The 21,919-nt window shown below is 38.0% G+C and overlaps 1 protein-coding gene across 5 annotated transcripts in view; it reads left to right on the top strand.

Annotated features, from left to right (window-relative positions):
• Positions 1 to 272: 272 nt before the first annotated feature.
• KYNU (kynureninase) overlaps positions 273 to 21,919 on the top strand; it is a 122,552-nt gene continuing 100,905 nt past the window's right edge. For 2 of the 5 annotated variants that reach the window (XM_032856133.1, XM_032856137.1), the window contains exon 1: positions 273 to 515. In XM_032856133.1, coding sequence (XP_032712024.1) covers positions 458 to 515 — 58 coding nt within the window. In that variant the 5' untranslated portion in view covers positions 273 to 457. Of the gene's footprint in view, positions 516 to 6,632; positions 6,817 to 18,473; positions 18,493 to 18,528; positions 18,643 to 18,714; positions 18,756 to 21,919 lie in introns of those variants that run through there. The other 3 variants (XM_032856134.1, XM_032856135.1, XM_032856136.1) reach the window with 3 other exon arrangements.

Genomic DNA, 21,919 nt, shown 5'->3' with positions numbered 1-21,919 from the left:
AATCTGGGGAGGGAAAAAAAGAAAGAAAAGAAAATGCACACAGAAAGTTTACCTTTTCTTAGTCAGACAGATGCCTCTGGACCAAGTGTGGAGAATTCTGGGATGAGAAATCAATACTGAGGATGCTGGAGAATCAACCCATGGCCTGCTGAGAAGGCTGGCATCTGAACAAGTGTCTGGTCCTCAGAGTTCCCTGGTCTTGGAAGAAATGCTGGAACATTGTACCAGTAGACACTCTCTAATCTGCATGTTGGAGAAGAGTGAATTTTTTCAATGACAGAGACTATGAAGTTGAAAGCGTTCTTGATGGAATTTCAGCAAAGGGCAGACACTGCCAGCTCCCACGTCACCAATGCCCAGTTGTGGGCCTCAAAGCACTTCCTGCCACTTAAATCCCTCAAGTTACCACGATAACGTGATCTGAATTATAAAGGCAAATAAAGCCAGGAGTAGATAAATGCTCAAGGGAATTCAGGACCTAGACACCAGAAGAGCGATGAAAATACACCAAATAGGTAAGTTCTTTTAGTGAATTTGAATTTGGATTTGAATTTGAATCTAGCTTTGAAATTGAATCTGGAGGAAACCCATGACGACTGTTATAGAAACAAAAAGGGAACTGTTAAAGAAACAAAAAGAGATGAATTCAATTCTTTAACAATAAGGCTTTCAGTTTCTAAAATATATAATTCTCTAATTTAAAAATCAGAAGAATTGAAGTACATGGTGATTATTAAAATTAGGCTGGTGTTCCATAATCTTAAAACAGTAAAAATGCAAAGAAATTGACAAGGGACTTGCAATGCGTGTCTGGGAAGTCTGCCATGTGAAATACAGAAGTTAAAGAAAAAGAAAATGAAAGAGGTTGGCGAAGACTATACTGAAATGGCAGACAATTTCCCACACCTATGCACATATGTACACAAACACACATACACACACACATCCATCCTGGATGCTTTGGCAGAAATTCTGTATTCTAAAATTAAAAAAAAAAAAAAATTAACAAGCTTCCAGCAGAAAGAATGAATTATTTGCAACCACCCCCTCCGTTTCCCAAAGCAGCAATCATAGTTCTGTTAGTCCAGCTTGTAAGAGGCACTTCTGTCTGCTACAGGAGCCGAACTTGTCCGTCTCTTTGCTTCACCCAGGTCCGGAGTCTTGTATGTCTATAACTTCAGCACTACTCACTGTTCCTTTGTTCCTTTGTTCCTTTCTCCCTTGCTCTTTCTCTCCCTCCCTCCCTCCCTTCCTTCCTTCTTTCTTTCCGTCTTCCTGATATTTATTTATTTATTTATTTATTTATGAGAGAGAAGGGGAGAGAGAGAGTGAGAGTGTAAGCATGGGGAGAGGCAGAGGTGTAGAGAGAGAATCTCAAGCAGGCCCCACACTCAGAGCAGAACCCGACTCAGTGCTTGATCTCAGGGCCCTGAGATCATGACCTAAGCTGAAATCAAGAGTGGGACACATAACTGACTGAGCCACTTAGGTGGCCCCTCTTTTTTTGTTTTATTTATTTCCTATCCACAGAAATGTTTTTCATTTATTTTTTTAATATTTTATTTATTTATTTGACAGACAGAGATCCCAAGTAGGCAGAGAGGCAGGCAGAGAGAGAGGAGAGAGGAAGAAGCAGGCTGCCTGCAGAGCAGAAAGCCCGATGCGGGGCTTGATTCCAGGACCCTGGGATCATGACCCGAGCGGAAGGCAGAGGCTTTAACCAACTGAGCCACCCAGGTGCCCCTGTTTTTCATTTCTTATGATACCAGAGATGATTATTTTGTTTTCTCTTTTATTATATTATCTATTATTAATTGGGGGCCTATATTACATGGAAATCTTCTCTTTTTTTTTTTTAAAGATTTTATTTATTTATTTGACAGATAGAGATCACAAGTAGGCAGAGAGGCAGGCAGAGAGAGAGAGGAGGAAGCAGGCTCCCTGCTGAGCAGAGAGCCCGATGTGGGGCTCGATCCCAGGACCCTGGGACCACGACCTGAGCCGAAGGCAGAGGCCCCAACCCACTGAGCCACCCAGGCGCCCGGAAATCTTCTCTTTTATACATACACACACTTTATTTTATTCCCTTTCCAAGTTTCCTAATCCCAATTCCATTCCACTATAAGCATCTATTCTTCATAATTTACATTCTTCCCAAATCACTATCTATTACTTACTTACATTACTTTGGATTTTTGAATAATATATAGCCTATTTTGGTGTGTTTTATGCTCATAAACTGCATTAGGCAATACATCTTCTTATGTAATACATATCGGGAATATTTTAGGATTCTGGCTTTTACTGAATATTTCATTTTTGATATCTATCTATGTTGATGTAGGCAAATCTTATTCTTTCTACTGTTAGTTTATTCCATTATATGTGTATCACACATTTTCTTTAATTTCTTTTCCTTGACAGCATTTCTAAATCCTTGCCCTCCAAAGCATGCCAGAGATGGACGTTGTCACATCTTTCTCTCTGTCAGTGTAGGAGCATTTCTGCAAGAAATAGACCTAATTTTCAGCTGGATGGGGAGAGATATATCTTTACCCCTGGGGATGCTTAGATGTCTGGTTTTTGACTTAGCCAAGGTAAGGGCAGTGGAATTTCTAATCTTTCGTTTAGGGTTTGAAACTCCCCTGACAACATGCAAGGTTAGCTTCTTTACTGATAGTTTGCCACTGGCCTAAGCATTTGGATGAGCCTGACTCGATTACTTACCAAACCACTGAAAGCTTTTGGAGGGAGCTCTCCCAAAGATAAATCCTTCATGCAGGTCTTGGCAGCTCAAGTCAGAGAATCAACCCACTCCCAGAGCACAGGAATTTTTGAGGAATTCCTTAAATATCCTTGATATTAATCTTTAACTAGTTTGTTACTTTTCTGTTAGCTGAAATCTATTATACTTCTATTTCAATTCCCTCTTTCATAAAGTAGAAATAGTAATAGTACCTCTAGCTCCTTTTTTTCCTCTGAAGTTTAAATGAGATAATACATGTAAAACACTAGTACAGCATTTACATTTGACAAGAATTCAATGCATACTGGTTATCTATTAAGCTTTTTCAAATTAAGCTAATACTTTTGTTGTACCTAGATAAACATATAAACTTAGTTTTAAATTTAATTTTAATCTATACTTAAATTGAATGATTTCTTCTGTATCATATTTAATCCAGTACTGAAGTCTCAAACTAGGCACAGGAAGTTTAGAATGTAGACTAGACTAGTGACAGATGGAGGAGATGCAGCTGGGAAATCAGAAGCCATTACTCTGCACTTGAATTCACACAGGCACCCCAGCCTGTGTGAGCAGTGGACTCTGCCCTTCAAGCTGACCTGCCTTTCCACAGTAAGCACCTGACCTGCTGATGACAGAGGGACCCACATCTCTTCATTTGGGCACAGTTTTATCCATTGGATCCATATATTTGTATTTTCAAAACTGCAACACTTTCATCACCATTACTCTTGCCCCTAGTGTGTAGGTTTATCATCCAACATGTCAAAATTATTTTGAAAAATGTATCATGTAATACAAAGTCTAAGTTGTATCTGATCTCTTTATGAAGAAGAAGAAACCGAAAAGGGAAATAATAAAATACACCAGAATGTCTTGATAGGAAATAGAATCATTCATAAAGTCATGAGGCAAAATATGTTTTCTAAAATTTGTATTACAGATACTGGCAAACAGAGATAGATAAGGAAAACAATGGGTCAATTGGAATGCTCTAATATGTGCATAAAGTTTTCTCTCAGTAGAAACTTTTCCTTTTAGTTACTAAACAAATTCTCCAAACATTGAAAATATTTCAGAAGTTCTCAGGAAATTATAATAAAGTAAACTGCTAGTATTTGATAAATTCCCACCCTTGTGTCTTTTCTTGGCTCTTTCAATCAATACCTCTGTTCTTGGCCAGATTCCTTATTGGCAAGGAGTTCTGGGGAGCATTTTATACTCACTTATCTAACTCAGATCTGTATAAGATGCATGCTGTCCTAAATTGTGTATGTGTAGCCTAGATTGATAAGAATATTTCATCCCTTCAAATTAGCTCCTGGAGTACTCTGTTAAGCAGATGAAAGATGACATCTAGGCACAGAGGAAAACAGTAAAATGTGAATTCCATTAGCAGAGACAGCCACAGGCAAGGGAGAAAGGATGTGGCTTCATGTGTGTATAGACTTTCCTCTGGAACCTTCTTTGACTTTCCTAAGCAAAATCATCATTACCTTTTCTTAATTCCACAGGATGTACTTTCAGAATACTTTGATTAATCTAATTATAATCACGTTCTCTGGAGATCTGCTAGATCACATGTATATATGAAATAACTACATTTTTTGAAAGCTTTCAGGCCAGCTATTGACTTTTATTATATTAATCAGTAAATTTCATTTACTTAATCAAGTAAATTACAGAGTGTTATAGACTTAGGGACTGTGCATATGTTCAAGATTTCCAAACTGAGCTGGCCCTCTTATGTAATTCAATGAGCAATATAGCTGTACTTTTATGGTGTTTGGATTATTAAGAAGCTCTTACCAGATAACACGCCATTCTGTAAACCATATGTCGATATGTTCAAGTCTCAGAAATGTAATAGGGAGTGTACCTTTTATTGTATTGTGCTGTGATTGTATCATAATCAAGATGTAGAATGCAAGAAGCAGTAGTAATAGACACACTAGTCACATCTCATAAGCCATGAGTGAAGAGATATATTTGGAGGAGTAACAAAAGGAAAGGTTGTGAGACAGGAAGAGAAGAGGTAAAGGAGAATGAGGACAGAGCTTAAACAGAGATTTGCAGGTAAAAGAAATGCTAGGAACAAGAGCGGTCAACATAGAGGCCGTCAGCAGAGAAGGCAGTTTGGATTTTCCTAATTGGCAGATCATTAGAGCTTTGCCCAAGACAGGACTCAGGAATGAATAAAAGTGGAAGTGAGACTTAAGGATAGCTTGCAGTTAATGAGACACATTAATGGCATTACTTGGCGTGCCTGGGTGGCTCAGTCGGTTAAGTGCTGGACCTGTGATTTCGGCTCAGGTCATGATCTCAGAATCAGGGGAATCAAGTCCCATGTAGGACTCCATACCAGTTGTGGACATTGCAGAAGACTCTCTCTCTCCCTTTCCTGCCCCTTCCTCCTGCATGCATGTGTGTGCACACACTCACTCTCTCTTTCTCTCAAAAAAAAAAAAAAAAGGCATTACTATTCTACTCTTCTCTTTAAAGTCAAGAGAACATTTCTTAGAAAATGGAGATGAAAACTTTCTTTAAAAAAAACAGGTAATAGCTATAATTCTAAACCAGAGATTATGAAGAATAGCTGTTGAATACAGTAACATTGCAGACCTTAGAAGTCTGGGAGCAGTAAATATATTCATTCATCTCGTGTTAGCCCTAGATGGAGTTCTCCCAAGGCAGGTGTCATAGTTCTTTAGGAAACAATAAAGAATATCTTATCCAGAGCAGTAATTCTGGACAACCTGATAGACTGAGGAGCAATCTCTAAACTCCATTCCACTCTAAGTATTGGAAAGAAACATAAGACAGGAAGAGAGAGTACAAGGATCAGCCATTGTCATAAGAAGTCACAGTCAGTGGTACAGAGGAAAGTGCAACAGCAATTGGCTTTACACACAAAAAGATCTAGCTAAATCATCTCACAACACAAAAAAAAAACCTTTGCTTCTTGGACCTACACTCTAAGCCATGCTGATTTATTGCTTTAACAACAACTAAAAGAATTGGACCACACTGGGTAGATAAATCCCCTTGATCTCTTGGGTACCTGTTAGGCTTCTGAGCTACAAAAGGCTTTAATTCTCTTGGAACATAATCAGTCAGTTAAAATATCATGGGAATCATTATAAAATAGACAATAAAATCTGACTGGAGTATAAATGAAGTCCACAGAGTTTAAAAGAAAAGCTTGAGGCAGTTTTTGGGAAAGTACAATCAAGAGAGAAAAGAACATTTCAAACAGAAGGAAGTAACTGTATAAGGGGAAAAACAGAGGTGGATGAGAGAGTTGGGGCAGTCAAATTTTCATAGTAAGTTTAGCATGGCTGGCCATTAATGTGCCTTGGGAAAAAGGGGCCAAAATGAGAACCCCAAGTCAGGCCAAGTCATAAAGAGCCCTTTGTAAGTCATGACAGGTAGTCATGGTGGAAATGGGATGGAAGGAATGAATAGAGAGTAGTTGGTCAAAGTGAGGGCTTTATGCTTTCTGTAAAGCACCAATAGGATGATGATTCTGTCATTTTCATAGTCACACAGGTAAAATAAAATTAGGAAATAATTCCTCCTTCATATTTCTTCCGGCTGATGATTTTTGCTCTGTATTAGCGTCTTTTTATTTAAATTTTAGTTTCTCCTACTTAGCTATCTATTGTGTTAGTAAAACATTAACCTACTATTGCATTCATTCTGTGTTAGGCAGTGAGTCCAAAAGTTTGTTCTTACAACCACAGTAAAGATACAGGGCTCTTATAGGGGGCAAATTAGTAATTAATGATAATGACAAGGAATTACGTTTTTCTGTGTCAGCTAATTGAAAGTTAGAAGTCAAACAATATATAAACTTTCCTAATGGAGGTAGGTCCTACGTAAACTGGGTAAGAGATATAGCTACTCTACAAACTACTCCCTGGCTGATTTGGATCCCACAACATCTGGACTAAGAAGCCCTCTTGTCATGCAGAATAGCTTGGGGTGCTCTGATCAACACAGGGAAGGCTATGAAGATCTGACTTTTTCAAACGCCTTTTGAAGTCTTCTTAAAACGAAGCATCATAAAGGTGAGTATTTTAAACAAATGTTCTAGAGAATACTGTATCAAGGCAACAGGTCCGGAGCAAGTGGATTACGAAATAGCTATTAAGGGGCAGTCAAAGTGAGAGAGGAGGAATTTGTATGGGAACAAGAATCACAATTATCTAACTATCTATTTATTTGTTTGTTTATCTATTACCATTTAACCAGTGTTGAGGAATTTATAGTATGTGTTAAAACATAATAGACCACACAAGATTAAAAAATAAGTAAGTTGATCTATGCAATGAATAAATTATTGCACAGTAAATACAGAAGGAAGTTAGAACACAATGATGCAAACCAAAGGTCCCACAAGGACAGTAAAGGTAGAGCAAAATGTTGATTTTATTCTCTCTAGTACCCAAAGCAAAGAGTAGCACCATTCTGCATATTTTTTCAACAACTGAGACCTGAATATTTCTTCTATGATTTCTCAAAGCAGAATCACATTTGATTTGAAGTAGAATATATATGAAGTAAAATTCATGTTTCTGCTTTTTTAACTTCTTCTTCCCCCAATTCACATGAAAGCAGAAAGTCAAATTGGAGTTCTCTAAGAGTTAAATTCACTAAGAGCCAAAAGCAGTGAGGTTCAAGTGTACAGCCTGAGATAAAATCTAAACTTCCTGAAAAGCCACCCAGATGCCAAATGATTTACCATGTTCCTTTAAAAGTCAATGAAACCTGAGGAGGCCTTCCCTTGCTCCAGGATTAAGTGTGTGTGTGGTGGGCTAAGAAGAATATACTTATCACCTCTTTCCTGAGGTCTTACTTCTACAAATTTATTTCATTTATTGGCTATCTCATTCCACTAGAGACTGTCTCTTTACCCAATCAAATCATGCTGTGTTAAACACCAAATCTAGTATTTTATTTCCACCCAGTGTAACATGGACACAAGAATTTGGGCTGGCATTTTAGGTAGAAAAAGGCTTACAATGAAGAACAATAACAGACATAATCACCAGGCTTCTTTGTCCCTCTTGACATTTTTTCTACTTGCCCAATACTTTCCACTGGCAAGAATCTTTTTTTTTTTTCTTTCTTTTTTTTTTCCATTTTATTTTATTTTATTCCTTTTCAGTGTTCCAAAATTCATTGTTTATGCACCACACCCAGTGCTCCATGCAATATGTGCCCTCCATAATGCCCACCACCAGGTTCACTCAACCCCCACACCCCTCCCCTCCAAAACCCTCAGTTTGTTTCTCAGAGTCCACAGTCTCTCATGGTTTGTCTCCCCCTCCAATTTCCCCCAACTCACTTCTCCTGTTCATCTCCCAATGTCCTCTGTGTTATTCCTTATGCTCCACAAGTAAGTGAAACCATATGATACTTGACTCTCTCTGCTTGACTTATTTCACTCAGCATAATCTCTTCCAGTCCCATCCATGTTGATATAAAAGTTGAATATTCATCCTTTCTGATGGAGGCATAATACTCCGTTGTATATATGGACCATATCTTCTTTATCCATTCGTCTATTGAAGGGCATCTTGGCTCTTTCCACAGTTTGGTGACTGTGGCCATTGCTGCTATGAACATGGGGGAATAGATGGCCCTTCTTTTCACTACATCTGTATCTTTGGGGTAAATACCCAGTAGTGCAATTGCAGGGTCATAGGGAAGCTCTATTTTTAATTTCTTAAGGAATTTCCACACTGTTTTCCAAAGTGGCGGCACCAACTTGCATTCCCACCAACAGTGTAAGAGGGTTCCCTTTCTCCACATCCTCTCCAACACTTCTTGTTTACTGTCTTGTTAATTTTGGCCATTCTAACTGGTGTAAGGTGATCAATGTGGTTTTGATTTGAATCTCCCTGATGGCTAATGATGATGAACATTTTTTCATGTGTCTGTTAGCCATTTCTATGTCTTCTTTGGAGAAGTGTCTGTTCATGTCTTCTGCCCATTTTTTGACAAGATTATCTGCTTTGTGTGTGTTGAGTTTGAGGAGTTCTTTTCTCGACCATTCTCTTACATCATACACAAAGATAAACTCGAAACGGATAAAAGACCTCAACATGAGGCAGGAATCTATCAAAATCCTAAAGGAGAACATAGGCAGTAACCTCTTCGACATCAGCCACAGCAACTTCTTTCAAGATATGTCTCCAAAGGCAAAGGGAACAAAAGGGAAAATGAACTTTTGGGACTTCATCAAGATCAAAAGCTTCTGCACAGCAAAGGAAACAATCTACAAAACAAAGAGGCAACCCATGGAATGGTAGAAGATATTCACAAACGACACTACAGACAAAGGACTGATGTCCACCAGCAAGAATCTTAACATAGTTACCATTTTAAAATGGTATACAAATTTTGCTTTCTATCTGTTCCATCCCATCTTAGCTATACTAACTTTACAGAATGAGCTGTTTAAGAGTAAATTTGTAGCATTGTTTGTTTTTGCCTCTGTGCTCAGAGTATTGAGGGCAAAAATTTGCCTCAATCCCTTAAAGATATGAAATCATTTTCTGGTCACTAGTTAGACTTTTTTGCCTCATTCAGAGGAAATGGTAGTGTCCAGCTGAAACACTTCAGGTGTTTGCCCTTTGAAAAACTGGATAGATCACTTCATATTTAAGGAATAAGGTAAGCATTCTCTTGTGTTGAAGATACATATAATTGTATACATAAACACATACACATATTTATTTATTACATAAACATATTTATATATGTAAATATACTTATGTACATATTCACATATTTAGATATTAAAATAGTATTTTCACTTTAATTATTAAATTAAAATTAATTATTAAAAGGTTAAAATAATATTTTAAGCATTAAAAAAGAAAATTAAATCAGTAAGGATTGGGCAAATCCTAAAATTTATTTATTTATTTATTTTAAATATTTTATTCTTTTATTTGACAGAGAGAGAGATAAGTAGGCAGAGAGGCAGGCAGGGGGGTGGGGTGGTGGGGGGGAAGCAGGCCCCCCGCTGAGCAGAGAGCCTGATGCAGGGCTCCATTCCGGGACCCTGGGATCGTGACTCAAGCTGAAGGCAATGGCTTAACCCACTGAGCCACCCAGGCACCCCAAATCCTAAAATTTAAAACAAACCAAAACAATAAACTGAACTGTATTTTATAGATGTAATAAAACCACCCTGACTGGGGAAAAGTTAGAACTAATCTAAATAACTTTTTCAGTACTGTGTGCCTGGAGGCATTGATACCTGGTCGCAATAAGCTTATCTAGAGACCAGATTTGTTTTCTTGATTTTCCTCTCTAAAAGCCCCTTGGAGGAATGGCTGATTGCAGGGCTGATGCTGGAAAAATCCAAGATTAGCCTGGAACATCTTATGCTACAAAGTAAGCAAGTGCTCAAAAACAAAATGATGGTGACATGTCAGAAGGACATAAGAACCATGTTGAAGGAGCTCCCACTGGCTAATGAGTGACAATTTGAGCAACTAGATTATCCCAATGATGGGAAAAACTAACCTTGTGTGCTTGCTAATGAAATTCCCTGAGAAGGTCTTAATGTCACTAATGAAGCATTCTTGCCAAAAATTCAGAACCTAGGTCAAATCATGTGGAAACAGTAGATAATCTTAAATTGAGGAATATTCTATAGCATAACTATTTTTCTGCACTTCAAAAGTATTAGTATTTTATATGACAAAGACAATCAACAAGCCTATGGAAAGATGCTCAACATCACTAATCATTAGAGAAATACACATAAAAATGGAGGTTCCCCAAGAAATAAGAAATAGAACTACTGCATGATCCAACAATCCCATTTGTGGGTATATATCCAAAAGAACTAAAAGCAGAGTGTTGAAGAAATATTCACATACCATGCTTATAATAGCATATTCACAATAGTTGAAAGGTGGAAACAACCCAATATCCATCAGTAGATGAATGGATAAACAAAATATAATGTAGACATACAATAGAATATTATTCAGCCATACAAAAAAAGGAAATCCTATCACATGTTACAACATAGATGAACCTTTAGGACATTATGGTACATAAAGTAAGCCAGTCAAAAAAGAATACTGTATGATTCCACTCATATGAGGTATCTGAAGTAGTCAGAATCATAACAGGAAATAGAACGGTGATGGTCAGGTGCTTGGGGGAGGTGGAAAGGGGAGTTGTTCAATTAATATACAGCTTAAAGATTACAATATGAAGAAGTTTTGGAGAATGGTTCAACACCAATATGATATACTTAACATTATTGAACAGTGCATTTAAAATAGGTTAGGATGATAAAGTTTATGTTATGTGTTTTTCTCACACACAAACACCAAAAAAATGAAAAAGAAAAATGATATAAGGACAGGCAAAAAAAAAAAAACAAAAACAAAAAAACCTGTTTAAGAAAGTCAAGGCAGTTATATTTACTGCATAATCTTGGATTTGATGCTACACTTCACAAGACAGTTACAAGGGACAGTCTTATGCCCAACTGGAAAAAAAAATTGAATAAGATTTGTTTACTAGATAATAGTATTATATTAATGTTGAATATCCTGGTATTGATAACTATAGTGAGGTTATGTAAATGAATATCCTTGTTCTTTGAAAGTCACACTTAGGAAGTTTTAGGGATAAGGGGATATGATATTTCAATGTAGTCTTAAATGTTTCAAGAAAAGACGTACATTATGTGTATTGGGAGTGTGTGGGTATATTCATGAGAGAGAAAAACCAAATGTGTCAAAATGTGAAATTGTGAAACTTGGTAAAGGATATACAAAATTCTTTGTAGTGTTTTTGCAACTTTTCTATAGGGGTAAAATTATTTCAAAATAAAAATTAAAAATATCAAATCAACAAGATATGGTAAATTGATAAATCTTCAAAGATTTATTAAATCTTTAAAAATTTAACATATTTTATATATCATACATAATCAAACCAAATAGATCGAATTAATTAGCTGCATAGAGTATCAAATAACCCACCAGCAAGCCTGTGTCTAGGGATTGTGTGAAAACTGTCTGTACCTAGCTCTGATACTTATAATTTGCTTCTTATTTAAATACAGAGAAAAAACCAAATTATTTGTTAATTACAGTTCTTCATGTAAATAATCAGACATCTGGGCAAATTGACACGCAAACACGTATTAATAGAGAACTATTAAAATTCCCTTGCTGGGACATAACATATAGATTGCCTTAAATACCTCTGTGAATTTAACAATGAAATTTGATGTAGGAAAAAGTAAATAGGTTACAGGAATTTTAGTTTCTAAATGTATTTTAATCACCAACTGGCAAAATGGCATTTGCTTATAATACTCTGTATAGAGGTTGGGAAAGTCCCTGCCCCTTACTGGGAAATTTTTCTAATAGAATATATACCTCACAGGAAGGAAAAAATAGATTATTTGTATATAGCTTAGTGATTTATTTGCACATTAATTTGTTCTGCTTTCCTGGCTATGGAAGTTGGGGTGGGGGAGAGGGGAGAAGAAAAGAGAGGAGGGGTAGGAGAAGTAGGGAGGAGAGGGAAGAAGAGAGATGAAGAGAAGGCAAGGGGAGAGGGACTGGGGAGAGAAGAGTGAGGAAGGATATTTTGGAAGAAAGTCAGTCAGGGACTGCCCTCCACCCCCACCCCAAGAGAAAACCACTGTTAAAAGGATTTTACATCACCCTGGAAGGAGCCTCCATCCTTTCCCATGTGTCAAAAACCTGGTTGGATGACAGGGCGTTGGATGGAGGAATAATCAGATTAAAAACAGCCTGTCTGCCTTGTGCTCCAGTTGAGCACCTCACTGGCTTCCCTGCTCCACTGGGAAGCCTGCTTCTCCCTCTCCCACTCCGCCTGCTTGTGTTTCCTCCCTCGCTGTGTGTCTCTCTCTGTCAAATAAATACATAAAATCTTTAAAAATAATAATAAATTAATAAAAACAGCCTGCCAACAAGCCCATAAAAACCCCTAGATCTAAATACCAAATCATCAACTGTTAGGGCCAATTTAATGTTAAAACCTGTTTAACTATTAGGGCCCGCTTAGCCAGAGCAACTCTATATTGCCTAGGCAGCCATATTGTTGTTTACATCCACGGACTTCACTCCGGGAATAAACGATCCCATAGTTCCTGGTATGGTTCCGGGTATCGATTCCGGGAGTAAACACCTTAACAATAGAAGCCACGTACCTTGGGTCTGCGGTGATGCCCTATAAAACCAGTCTGTGAGATCGGGAGGGGGTCGCTCTCTTCGGAGGCGGCCCTGGCCGGTCAGTCTGACTTCTAATGCTTGGCATAGAGTAAGGCTTTGCATAACTTTCACTTTGTCTCAGTCTCCTTCCTTTGATAACGGACCCCAACACAACCCTCTCAGATCCCCTCCCTGTTTGGGAGCTTTGTACTTTAAACTTCGCTTTACTCTCACTCAGTAAACCTCCCTTTGCTGCCATCACTCTGTCTGGTCTACCTCTTCATTCTTGGAAGTGGCATGACCGAGAATCACAAAGGAAAAGAAATCCTGTAACAGGAGAGAAAGGGGGAAGGAATGAGAAGGGGGAGGAAAGGCAAATGAAGGCAAAAGGAAGGGGGGAGAGAAGGAGAAGTAAAGACAGGGAAGGGAGGAATAGGAGAGAAGGAAAGCAAGAGAGAAGAGCAGAGGAGAGTTTTAAGTGCGTTCTGTTCTTTATATTTTTCTCTCCCCTATAAATAAGATTCTGCCTTCCTTGGCTTCAGAATAGAAATTACTTGGTAAGAACATCCTGACAGGGCTTTTAAAAAAGATTATGTTATGTTATATTGGTTACCCCCACTCGGAAAGGCAAAGAATGTTTGGGTGGGCAGGGGGGTGGGGTGGGGGAAGAAGAGAGGTCAAAGGGGTAAGAGAAAGGAAGCTAACATGTTCCTCTCAGGGTATTTTGTTACGCTTAAAACAACCAGGAAAGGAGAGTCCCAATAATGACTCATTAAATCTCCCTCTGTAGACGTGATGATTGAGGTCCTAAAACATTGTTATTTAATTTATAAGATAGATTAATTAGAAAGTTTCTGTATCCTAAAGAGAAGGAAAAAATAATTCTTCCTCTATCCTTCTGGGTTCATCTGTGGGACCCCTATAATAAAAGACAGATTAACAAGAGAAAAACAAGTTTATTAACATGAATACCTCAGGAGTACTTGGGAGGTACCCAGGAAAAAGTGAGTAACTCCCATAGATGGCTTGGATTCAGACTTAAATACCATCTTAAAAGGAAAAGGGGAAGAGATGTAGGCCTCTTAAAGGGGAGTGAAGGACTATCAGTAAAGATGAATGAAGTTGAATGGGCCCTTAGAAGTGTAGGTAAGAGATAGGATAGTGACAAAGTTGGTCTGGGTGTGGTGTTGACTTCTAGTCCCCTCCCTGAGACAAGAGCCCATCTTCCAGGGTTGAGGAAACTCCCAGCGAAGGAACTGATAACTGAATCCTTTTTGAAGGATCTGTCCTCAAGCAGATAGGGGAGTTTGGAGAGATCCTGTTTAAGTTCCTATAGCTCCATAATCAATATACCACAGTGACATATGTTGTGGTGGCCAGTTCTGAATTCCTGCAGTCACATTATGGAGGAACGCATTCTGCCGTCCTTCAACGCCTAAATTTGTGACTGCAGGCTTTTATCAGTTTTTTCCCCAATGTGGTCCATGAGGTTGAGGTCTTCTTTCGTTTCTCAGAACACTTAACTAATAATAGGACCTGGGTTGGCCACCAAGCAGCTCTGTGTTCAGTCTCATCCCCCATTTCTACTCATGGAGCACTTAGCATTAGAGTGTCATAGTTGGATGTGTAGCCTAGGATTCTTACAGAAACAATTTGCCGCACTGACTTTAATTTGGTAAATAATACAGTAAACCCCCGTGGAAGTCCACTATTTGCCTGGCACTGGTTTAGCTATAGTAAATAAGCCCTGAAAAATAAGGAAATTTAAGGATTACCCCTGAAGTGGGAGAGCTAGGTTCTTGTCTCACTGAGTCCAAGGATGAATCTTGCAGACAAAGGAGAGTGAATAAAGCCATAGAAGTTTATTAAGCAAGGATACAAACAAAAAGCTCTCAGGAGTGAGGGGTTCCCGAGGAGGTGGCCAACGTGGGCCTCCAGGGACAGTCTTTCATTTAGAACTGACCAGGGAGCTTGTGGCCTTATCATTCTTGTGATGTCTTGGTTTGAGTAAAGACTGGTGATTACATCTTTAATGGCTGACATTGTTTTTAGGCACAGGTCATTATCGTAAAAAAGACACTCTCCCTCACCCCCAACACATGCTGAGGGCAAGGGGGTCTGGTTTGTTCCCTTATCTCTGGTTTCCTTACATTTCCACGTTTTGGGGATTTTTGTGAGCCTGGTCATGGAGCCCCCTATCTATTTCTCCCTACCTAGCCCTACTTGTCCTTTACTCACCTTTAGGAAGAAAAGAATTTCCCTCATATCCCTAATCATCAATTTTGGTGGAGAAACTGAAACATTTTTGAAAAAAGTAACTAATTAAACAGATATTTATTTAGCTGTATTTTATGGACAAGGTGCTAAGGAGGGTAAAATCAAAGCCTCTACTTTATAGATATTTACCGTGCTGTAGGCAAGAGGATATATATGGAAATTAAGAAGACAATCGAATTAATACAACAGTTTATCCTGGCAACAACGTATTTCTTCTTCTTTCCAAAACAGAAGAAATGAAAGCTCAATCTATTTTCTTTTTCCTCTATGTCTGGCCCTTCAGTGAACCGTGTTTTCATCACTCCTTCCACGGTTTGCTATTTCACAATTCCTTTATATTTTTAGGGCAGGATATTTCTGGCATTTAGCTTTATGCCTGTTGCAAAGAATATGCTTAATACTTTTTTTTTTTTAAATGAAGTGTTAAAAACAAGACCCATAATGTAGTCACTTACACTAACCCCAAACCAAATGGAGATTTGATTATAGTTTTGCCCCCCCCATCCCAAATGGAATCTTAAACCATTCAATCAGGAATTATCTGATCAGCAGTAATTAAATAATCCACCTGAAAACCCAAGCCATGCCCTAAGGGAAAGTGACCCTGTCATAACTAATTTGCCTTTTTAATCTAGTGTAACATCTTTGTTCCAGCTTCTTTCTTCCTATGCATCTGTCATTTTGTACAGCTCCTGGGAGCTCCTTTCTTTCTGCTAGGTTGGGTGCAGCCTGATTCATGAATAAATGTTGAATAAAGCCAGTAAGATCTTTAAAATTTACTTAGTTGAATTTTGGTTTTTAGCAGAAGGTAACAAAAAAGAGATTGACAAAACATAAGTGACAAGAACGTAGCTTAGAGCTCTAAGCAAGTTCCTTAACAGTGGTGTTAAAGAAGCAAAATCCAACAGAGTAGGTTTGAAGATCTGATTAGATTGATTAAAGGACTTGTGAATTGGGCAGCGTCCCATCTTGCAAGTAGGGGGATCTTTTTACAGGAAGGAGAGAGGGGCTAGAAAGTTTCCAGCAAAAGAAAAGAAAGGATTATTTCAGGCAAGACCACTTCCCCTTATGGGGAAAGGCAGGGGATCTTATCATAGGGCTGATTAATATTCAGATGGAATGGTTTCTAACACTACCATCGGAAGATTGTAGAAAAATCAATATGAAAATAAGACCTTGAGAGGTCAGTCTGTAGCTCTATTTCTATCTCTATCCACAGTCAGTAGTTGATTCTTCACCAAAAACAACACATACTCCAGGCCAGGTTCACTTCCTGGATATTGGAATTGGTCAAATCTTCCAAAAGTTCTTAAGCCCAAGAAATAAAACAGAAAAAAAAAAAAAAAAGTGGAAATTTTGAGACACCCAGATCAGATTCAAAGTTAATATCCTTAATAAAATCCTTATATAATTATCCTTATCCTTAAAAAAATAAGGATACACAACTCACTTTGTAGGATTACTATAAAAGTAGGATGGAGGAAATGAGATATATTTTCTTTTCTTTGCGCAATTACTTGTATTAAATTAATTTCATGTGTTTTATCCCCCTCTTTTGGAGACTGGAGGGTAATACTTTTTGTCTGATTAATGTAAGGAGAAAAAAAGAATGTGTCATTTACTAACTTATATGTCTTGTTATTCTAGCTTTCTATATGCTTTGCTTTATATTTTAGTAATTTTGTTAGAAAGGCAATTTTAAGTCCATTTGATAGATAGGATACTGAGCTTCAAAGAGGGTAGATAAATTATACTGAGTTATACAGTGGACACATGGTAGAGATGATTCAATCAAACAATGCTTTACTTGGTATGTTTTGGATGCTCAAAAAGGCATAGGCATGCATACCAAGGGGATTCAATTATTCAGGCCCAGTATATATCTTATTTTTTTTTCATTTTTAAAAATTTTAATCTCAGTAGAGTGAGCATATAGTGTTATCTTGGTTTCAGGTGTACAGTAGAGTGATTCAGCAATTCTGCTCATCATGATAAGTGAGCTCTTTTAATCCCCTGCACCTATTCTATCCATGCCCCCCCACCCACTAACCATCAGTTTGTTCTCTACAGTTAAGAGTGTTTTGGGGGATGCCTGGGTGGCTTAGTCATTAAGCATCCAACTCTTGATCTCAGCTCAGGTCTTGATCTCAAGGTTTAAAGTTCAAGCCCTGTGCTGAGCTCCGTACTGGGTGTGGAGTCTACTTTAAAAAAAAAAAAAAAAAAAAAGTGTTTTTGGTTTGTCTCTTTTTTTTTTTTTCCTTTTTCCTTTTTTACTTTTTTAGAGATAGTGTGCATTCGATGGAGGCGGGGGTGAGGTTGGGGGGTCAGAAGCAGAGGGAGGGAGAGAATCTTAAGATGTCTCCCTGCCCAGTGCAGAGCCCAACACAGGGCTCCATCTCATGCCCCTGGGATCATGACCAAAGCCAAAACCAAGAGTCAGAAGCTTAACTGACCGAGCCACCTAGGCACCCTTATTTGTTTCTTAAATTGCACATATGAATATTTGTCTTTCTCTGACTGGTTATTTTACTTTGCATTATATTTTCTAGATCCATCCATGTTTTTTGCAAACCAGTCTCTATCTTTAGTCCTCTGAAACTCTTTTCTCTTTGATTTTATACCTAAAAGGGTATTTAGCCAAAGACCCAAGCTCAGGGATAAGCATAAAGAGGTAACAGAGGTGGAACAATAGACAGGAAGGCTTAAAGGGATAATTTGCATTTATGAAGTTTTCCAGGCTATTTCCACTTTATCTTCAAACTCTCTTTCTTCCTTGACTGTCTTATTAAATGACTAGAATGATAATCTAGAAGTTTTTAAAATGTACCTGTTGAGCAATAAAGTATATTCTAGAATTGAGAACCTATATGAAAACTGCTGACTAAAATGTTCATCTGTTAAATGTCTAACTGCCTGTGGACTAGAAACTCACAATGCATGTGACCACGGGGCATAGCCTCAAAATCCAAGTTTACCTTATTCCTGGAATTGTGAAAGAACTTCTCTGTATTCCTTAGAGCATTCCAGAGCCCAAAGCAAGAAGAAATGCAAATTTTGGAAACTAAGCTGTTGGGCAAACTCATTGGTTTAGCTCACACACAAACAAGGATACTGTATGTAGTTGGCGGGATCTTCACAGGATATAGCTCTCCTTCCCAAAGTTCCAAGTGTTGGAAGACAGAGCCTGAAGGGCAGAGCTGCTTAGGGGACTGTGCAGTAAAGAAGCACCACCTGTTTGAAAGAGTAGGAGCATCATTCTGCTGAATGTTTGGCAGTGACTGGAATTCACTATCAGTTTAGAAAGAGGGGAGGAGCTAAAGTTAGCTCAAAAATTGCCCACAGGGTAGAATCTGAGCAGAAGTCCCCTGAATTTCTCACCCTGAGTTCTGACCTGTAAGTTCCAGGAAAACTTGAGAGATTTTTTTTTTTTTTTTCTTTCTTCTTCTTCTTCTTTTTTTTAAGTAGGAGACTGGGAACTGTGGACCCCATTGTCGGAATCCTAGCTGGTAAGCACAGAGGCGCTGTTAATACACTGTAAGTAGATACATAGTCACTGACTTTTCCAAAGGAAAATTCTCTCGGCTAGAACCTTTGTTACAATGTTTTAGAGGTTTCTTTTGCCAATTTCTTCTCTTTTTATTTCTCCAAATTATCTTTATAGAAATGGCACAATCCTCTAATGCACAAACTCCCACACTAAAATGTTGGGTGAAATAGAGATCTTCAACAGTGTATTGCCATCAGTAGCACTGTGCAATTCATTTAGTAAAAGGTGATTACATTTGACTAATTGAAGTTAATTCTGTAGTTGAGTTTAAATGGTAAGATTAGATAATTCAGGTCTTTTAATAAATATTAGGTCCTATGTTTTCTGGAAATTCCATTTGTCTTATGGTGTTCTGAGTCATATTCAGTACTTATTTGGAGAAGTGAAAAATGTCTATTTCATGAGCCTGGTTTCTTCCCCTTTCATTTTATGAAATATTTGCCTAAGAAAGGAGAGTTGATAACACTTTTATTGCATGGCTAAAAAAAAAAAGTTCTTTTTCTTTCCTGCTTTTGTTTTGAGGAGGGTGGGGTGTTTTTTAGGTAGTAACATTACAACAAATGCGTTGATCTTATTAATGGGTTGCTGAACATGATATATGCGGTGTCGACAGTGAACAATGATACATTTAAAGAGTACTGCTTTGTGCACGTGTATTTAAATAGCATTTTCTTTCTTTCTCACTGAAAAGCTTTACACTTTTCTTTATAATCTGCTTTGCCATGTTCTAAACTTTGAACTCTTGTGTAATTTGCTCATTTCGTCATGAAACCTGAAACTGTGTAAAGATTAACCCCTGGGTAGTCATGGTCATTTATTTAACTATTTAACCTTAGACGCAGAGGTGACTAGAAGATCCTCAATTCCATGATTCCATGAAAACCAATTTTTTATAAAAGTTTTAGCTTTAATGTCATAGCTGCCTGATAACATTGACACACAACTTACAAAATTTAAAAAGCTAAATTGAAGGTAAAATGGCAATTTCCATCACAAGGTCTTACATTTGAAAGATAGTATGGGCATATCTTTCATCTCTTTATAAAGGAATCTACCTAATTCATCTCATTTGATCCTAATCACGAACATCTGAAGAAAATAGAACTTAAATTAGTTTTACATAACATTGCAGCACAGAAAAGTTAGGGGATTTGCTTAAAAACAAATGTGTGTATATGCCCACCTTCTTAATAAATGTTCTCTTTTTTTTTTAAGATTTTATTTATTTGACAGACAGAGATCACAAGTAGGCAGACAGAGAGAGGGGAAGCGGGCTCCCCGCTGAGCAGAGAGCCTGATGCAGGGTTGGATCCTAGGACCCTGGGATCATGACCTGAGCTGAAGACAGAGGCTCTAACCCACTGAGCCACCCAGGTACCCCCAGCCTTCTTAATAAAACCAAAATTAAACATGTGAAATATAAATTTTGGAGTTTTTTTCTTTTTTTAACTTGGATTGATTTTTCTTATTTAAGAGCAAGATCATGGCCATTTATTTGCAAATGGTAAACCTACAGGAGGCCCATTAATTGTCTGGGCTGGGAGGGTGAGTGCAGAATAAAGCCACAAAGGACTCTGAGTTAATAAATTACTTCCTTGGAGTGAGGGCACTCAGGTATTGTCAGTCACTGTGGATTGCCTTCACTTCTGGCATTGGCAGTGCATTTTGGCAGGTGAAACCATGGGTGTTCTCTCCTAAATTCTGTTTCCTCAGCACGTATTTCAGTATCTGTGCCAGTGAGGTTGTGACATCTGGGCTGTAAGATGCCCAGAAGTGAGACCAGCCTCTTTATTTTAACCTCTGCCTGGCTGGGACTAGATTGGAAAGATTAAAACAGTAGTTAGATTCATTGCCTGCTGTATTTTGCAGATGGAGTACAAGACTGAAAAAAATAATAATAATATAGTTAGCAAAAAAAGAGAATGAGCCAAAGAAATATTTTTTTAAAAATCATAAAGTAAGATCAAAGGACAAATAAAATAAGAGGGGAGGAATTCTGTTCTGTGCATTCTACCCATGTGCCATGCCAAAGACAAGCATGGTTTGACTCCGTTCCTCAAGTGACGTGTAGTCCCAAACGGTGGACTCTATTATCCTCCTCTTAACGTTTTTGTTTCTAATCTGTGTTTCTAATCTGTTGATCCAGAGGTTGGTCTGGAAGTAGAAGAAAATTACTCTGATCCCTCAAGATTGTTAGGAGGATTAAATAAGAAACAGATATAAAAATACTAATGATTAATATGAATATCTTTATTTTGTTTTATTTATTTTAAAGATTTTATTTATTTGAGAGAGAGAGAGTGCAAGCATGACATAGGGAAAGGTCAGAGGAGGAAGCCAACTCCCCACTGAGCAGGGAGCCAGACACAGGACTAGATCCTGGGATTCCAGGATCCTGACCTGAGCAGAAGGCAGTTGCTTAACCAGCTGAGCCACCCAGGTGCCCCCAGTATCTTTTTTAAACAAAGAAAGTTGGATTTTACTGGGAATATGATGGTAGCAAATTAACCTGTATATTTAGGTAACCTGTTCAGAATTTACAGTCAAGCCCAGTGAACCCTCATCTGACTCTCCAACAAAATTCCTAAATATAAGGCAAGATCTCTTGATTCTTAGTGTCACTGAAAATGTTTTTCTAATTAATTTCATGTGGTTAGAGTAAGAAGGGCATCCCTTTATGAATAATCATTAATCATGTGGAATAATTCAAGCTATTTTGTGCATTCTTATTAAATTGCTGTTTTAGGGGAACATTCAACCTAAAGGCCACTGCTCGGGGATGGATGGAATTAAACAGCATTTAAGCCTCCAGGTAGAACATCTGTAGTTCAGTAGGGTAGATCAGCAACTCCATCAAGCCACCGTGAGTAATGTGTTTATAGTAACAACAGGCTTGATAGGCAGAAAACAGCTCGTGGGATTCTCAGGACCGCCAAATCTCTAGGTGACCTTCCAGGCCTTATACAGTTTGTTGCAAGGAAGGATTCAGTGACTCTCCAGACTAGTTTGTCCTTCCCCTTTCAGGAGATAGAGCTGTCCCATTCCCTGCCATTGCATAACTAATTCAATTCATAATTGCTTCTGAAATCACCTCATATTTTAACAGTCAGTGGTTCTGTTTGA

This window comes from Lontra canadensis, unplaced genomic scaffold (assembly GCF_010015895.1).
Source record: "Lontra canadensis isolate GAN:19392208 unplaced genomic scaffold, GSC_riverotter_1.0 scaffold11, whole genome shotgun sequence".
Lineage (NCBI taxonomy): Eukaryota > Metazoa > Chordata > Mammalia > Carnivora > Mustelidae > Lontra > Lontra canadensis.
This window is presented reverse-complemented; position numbering and strand designations above follow the sequence as displayed.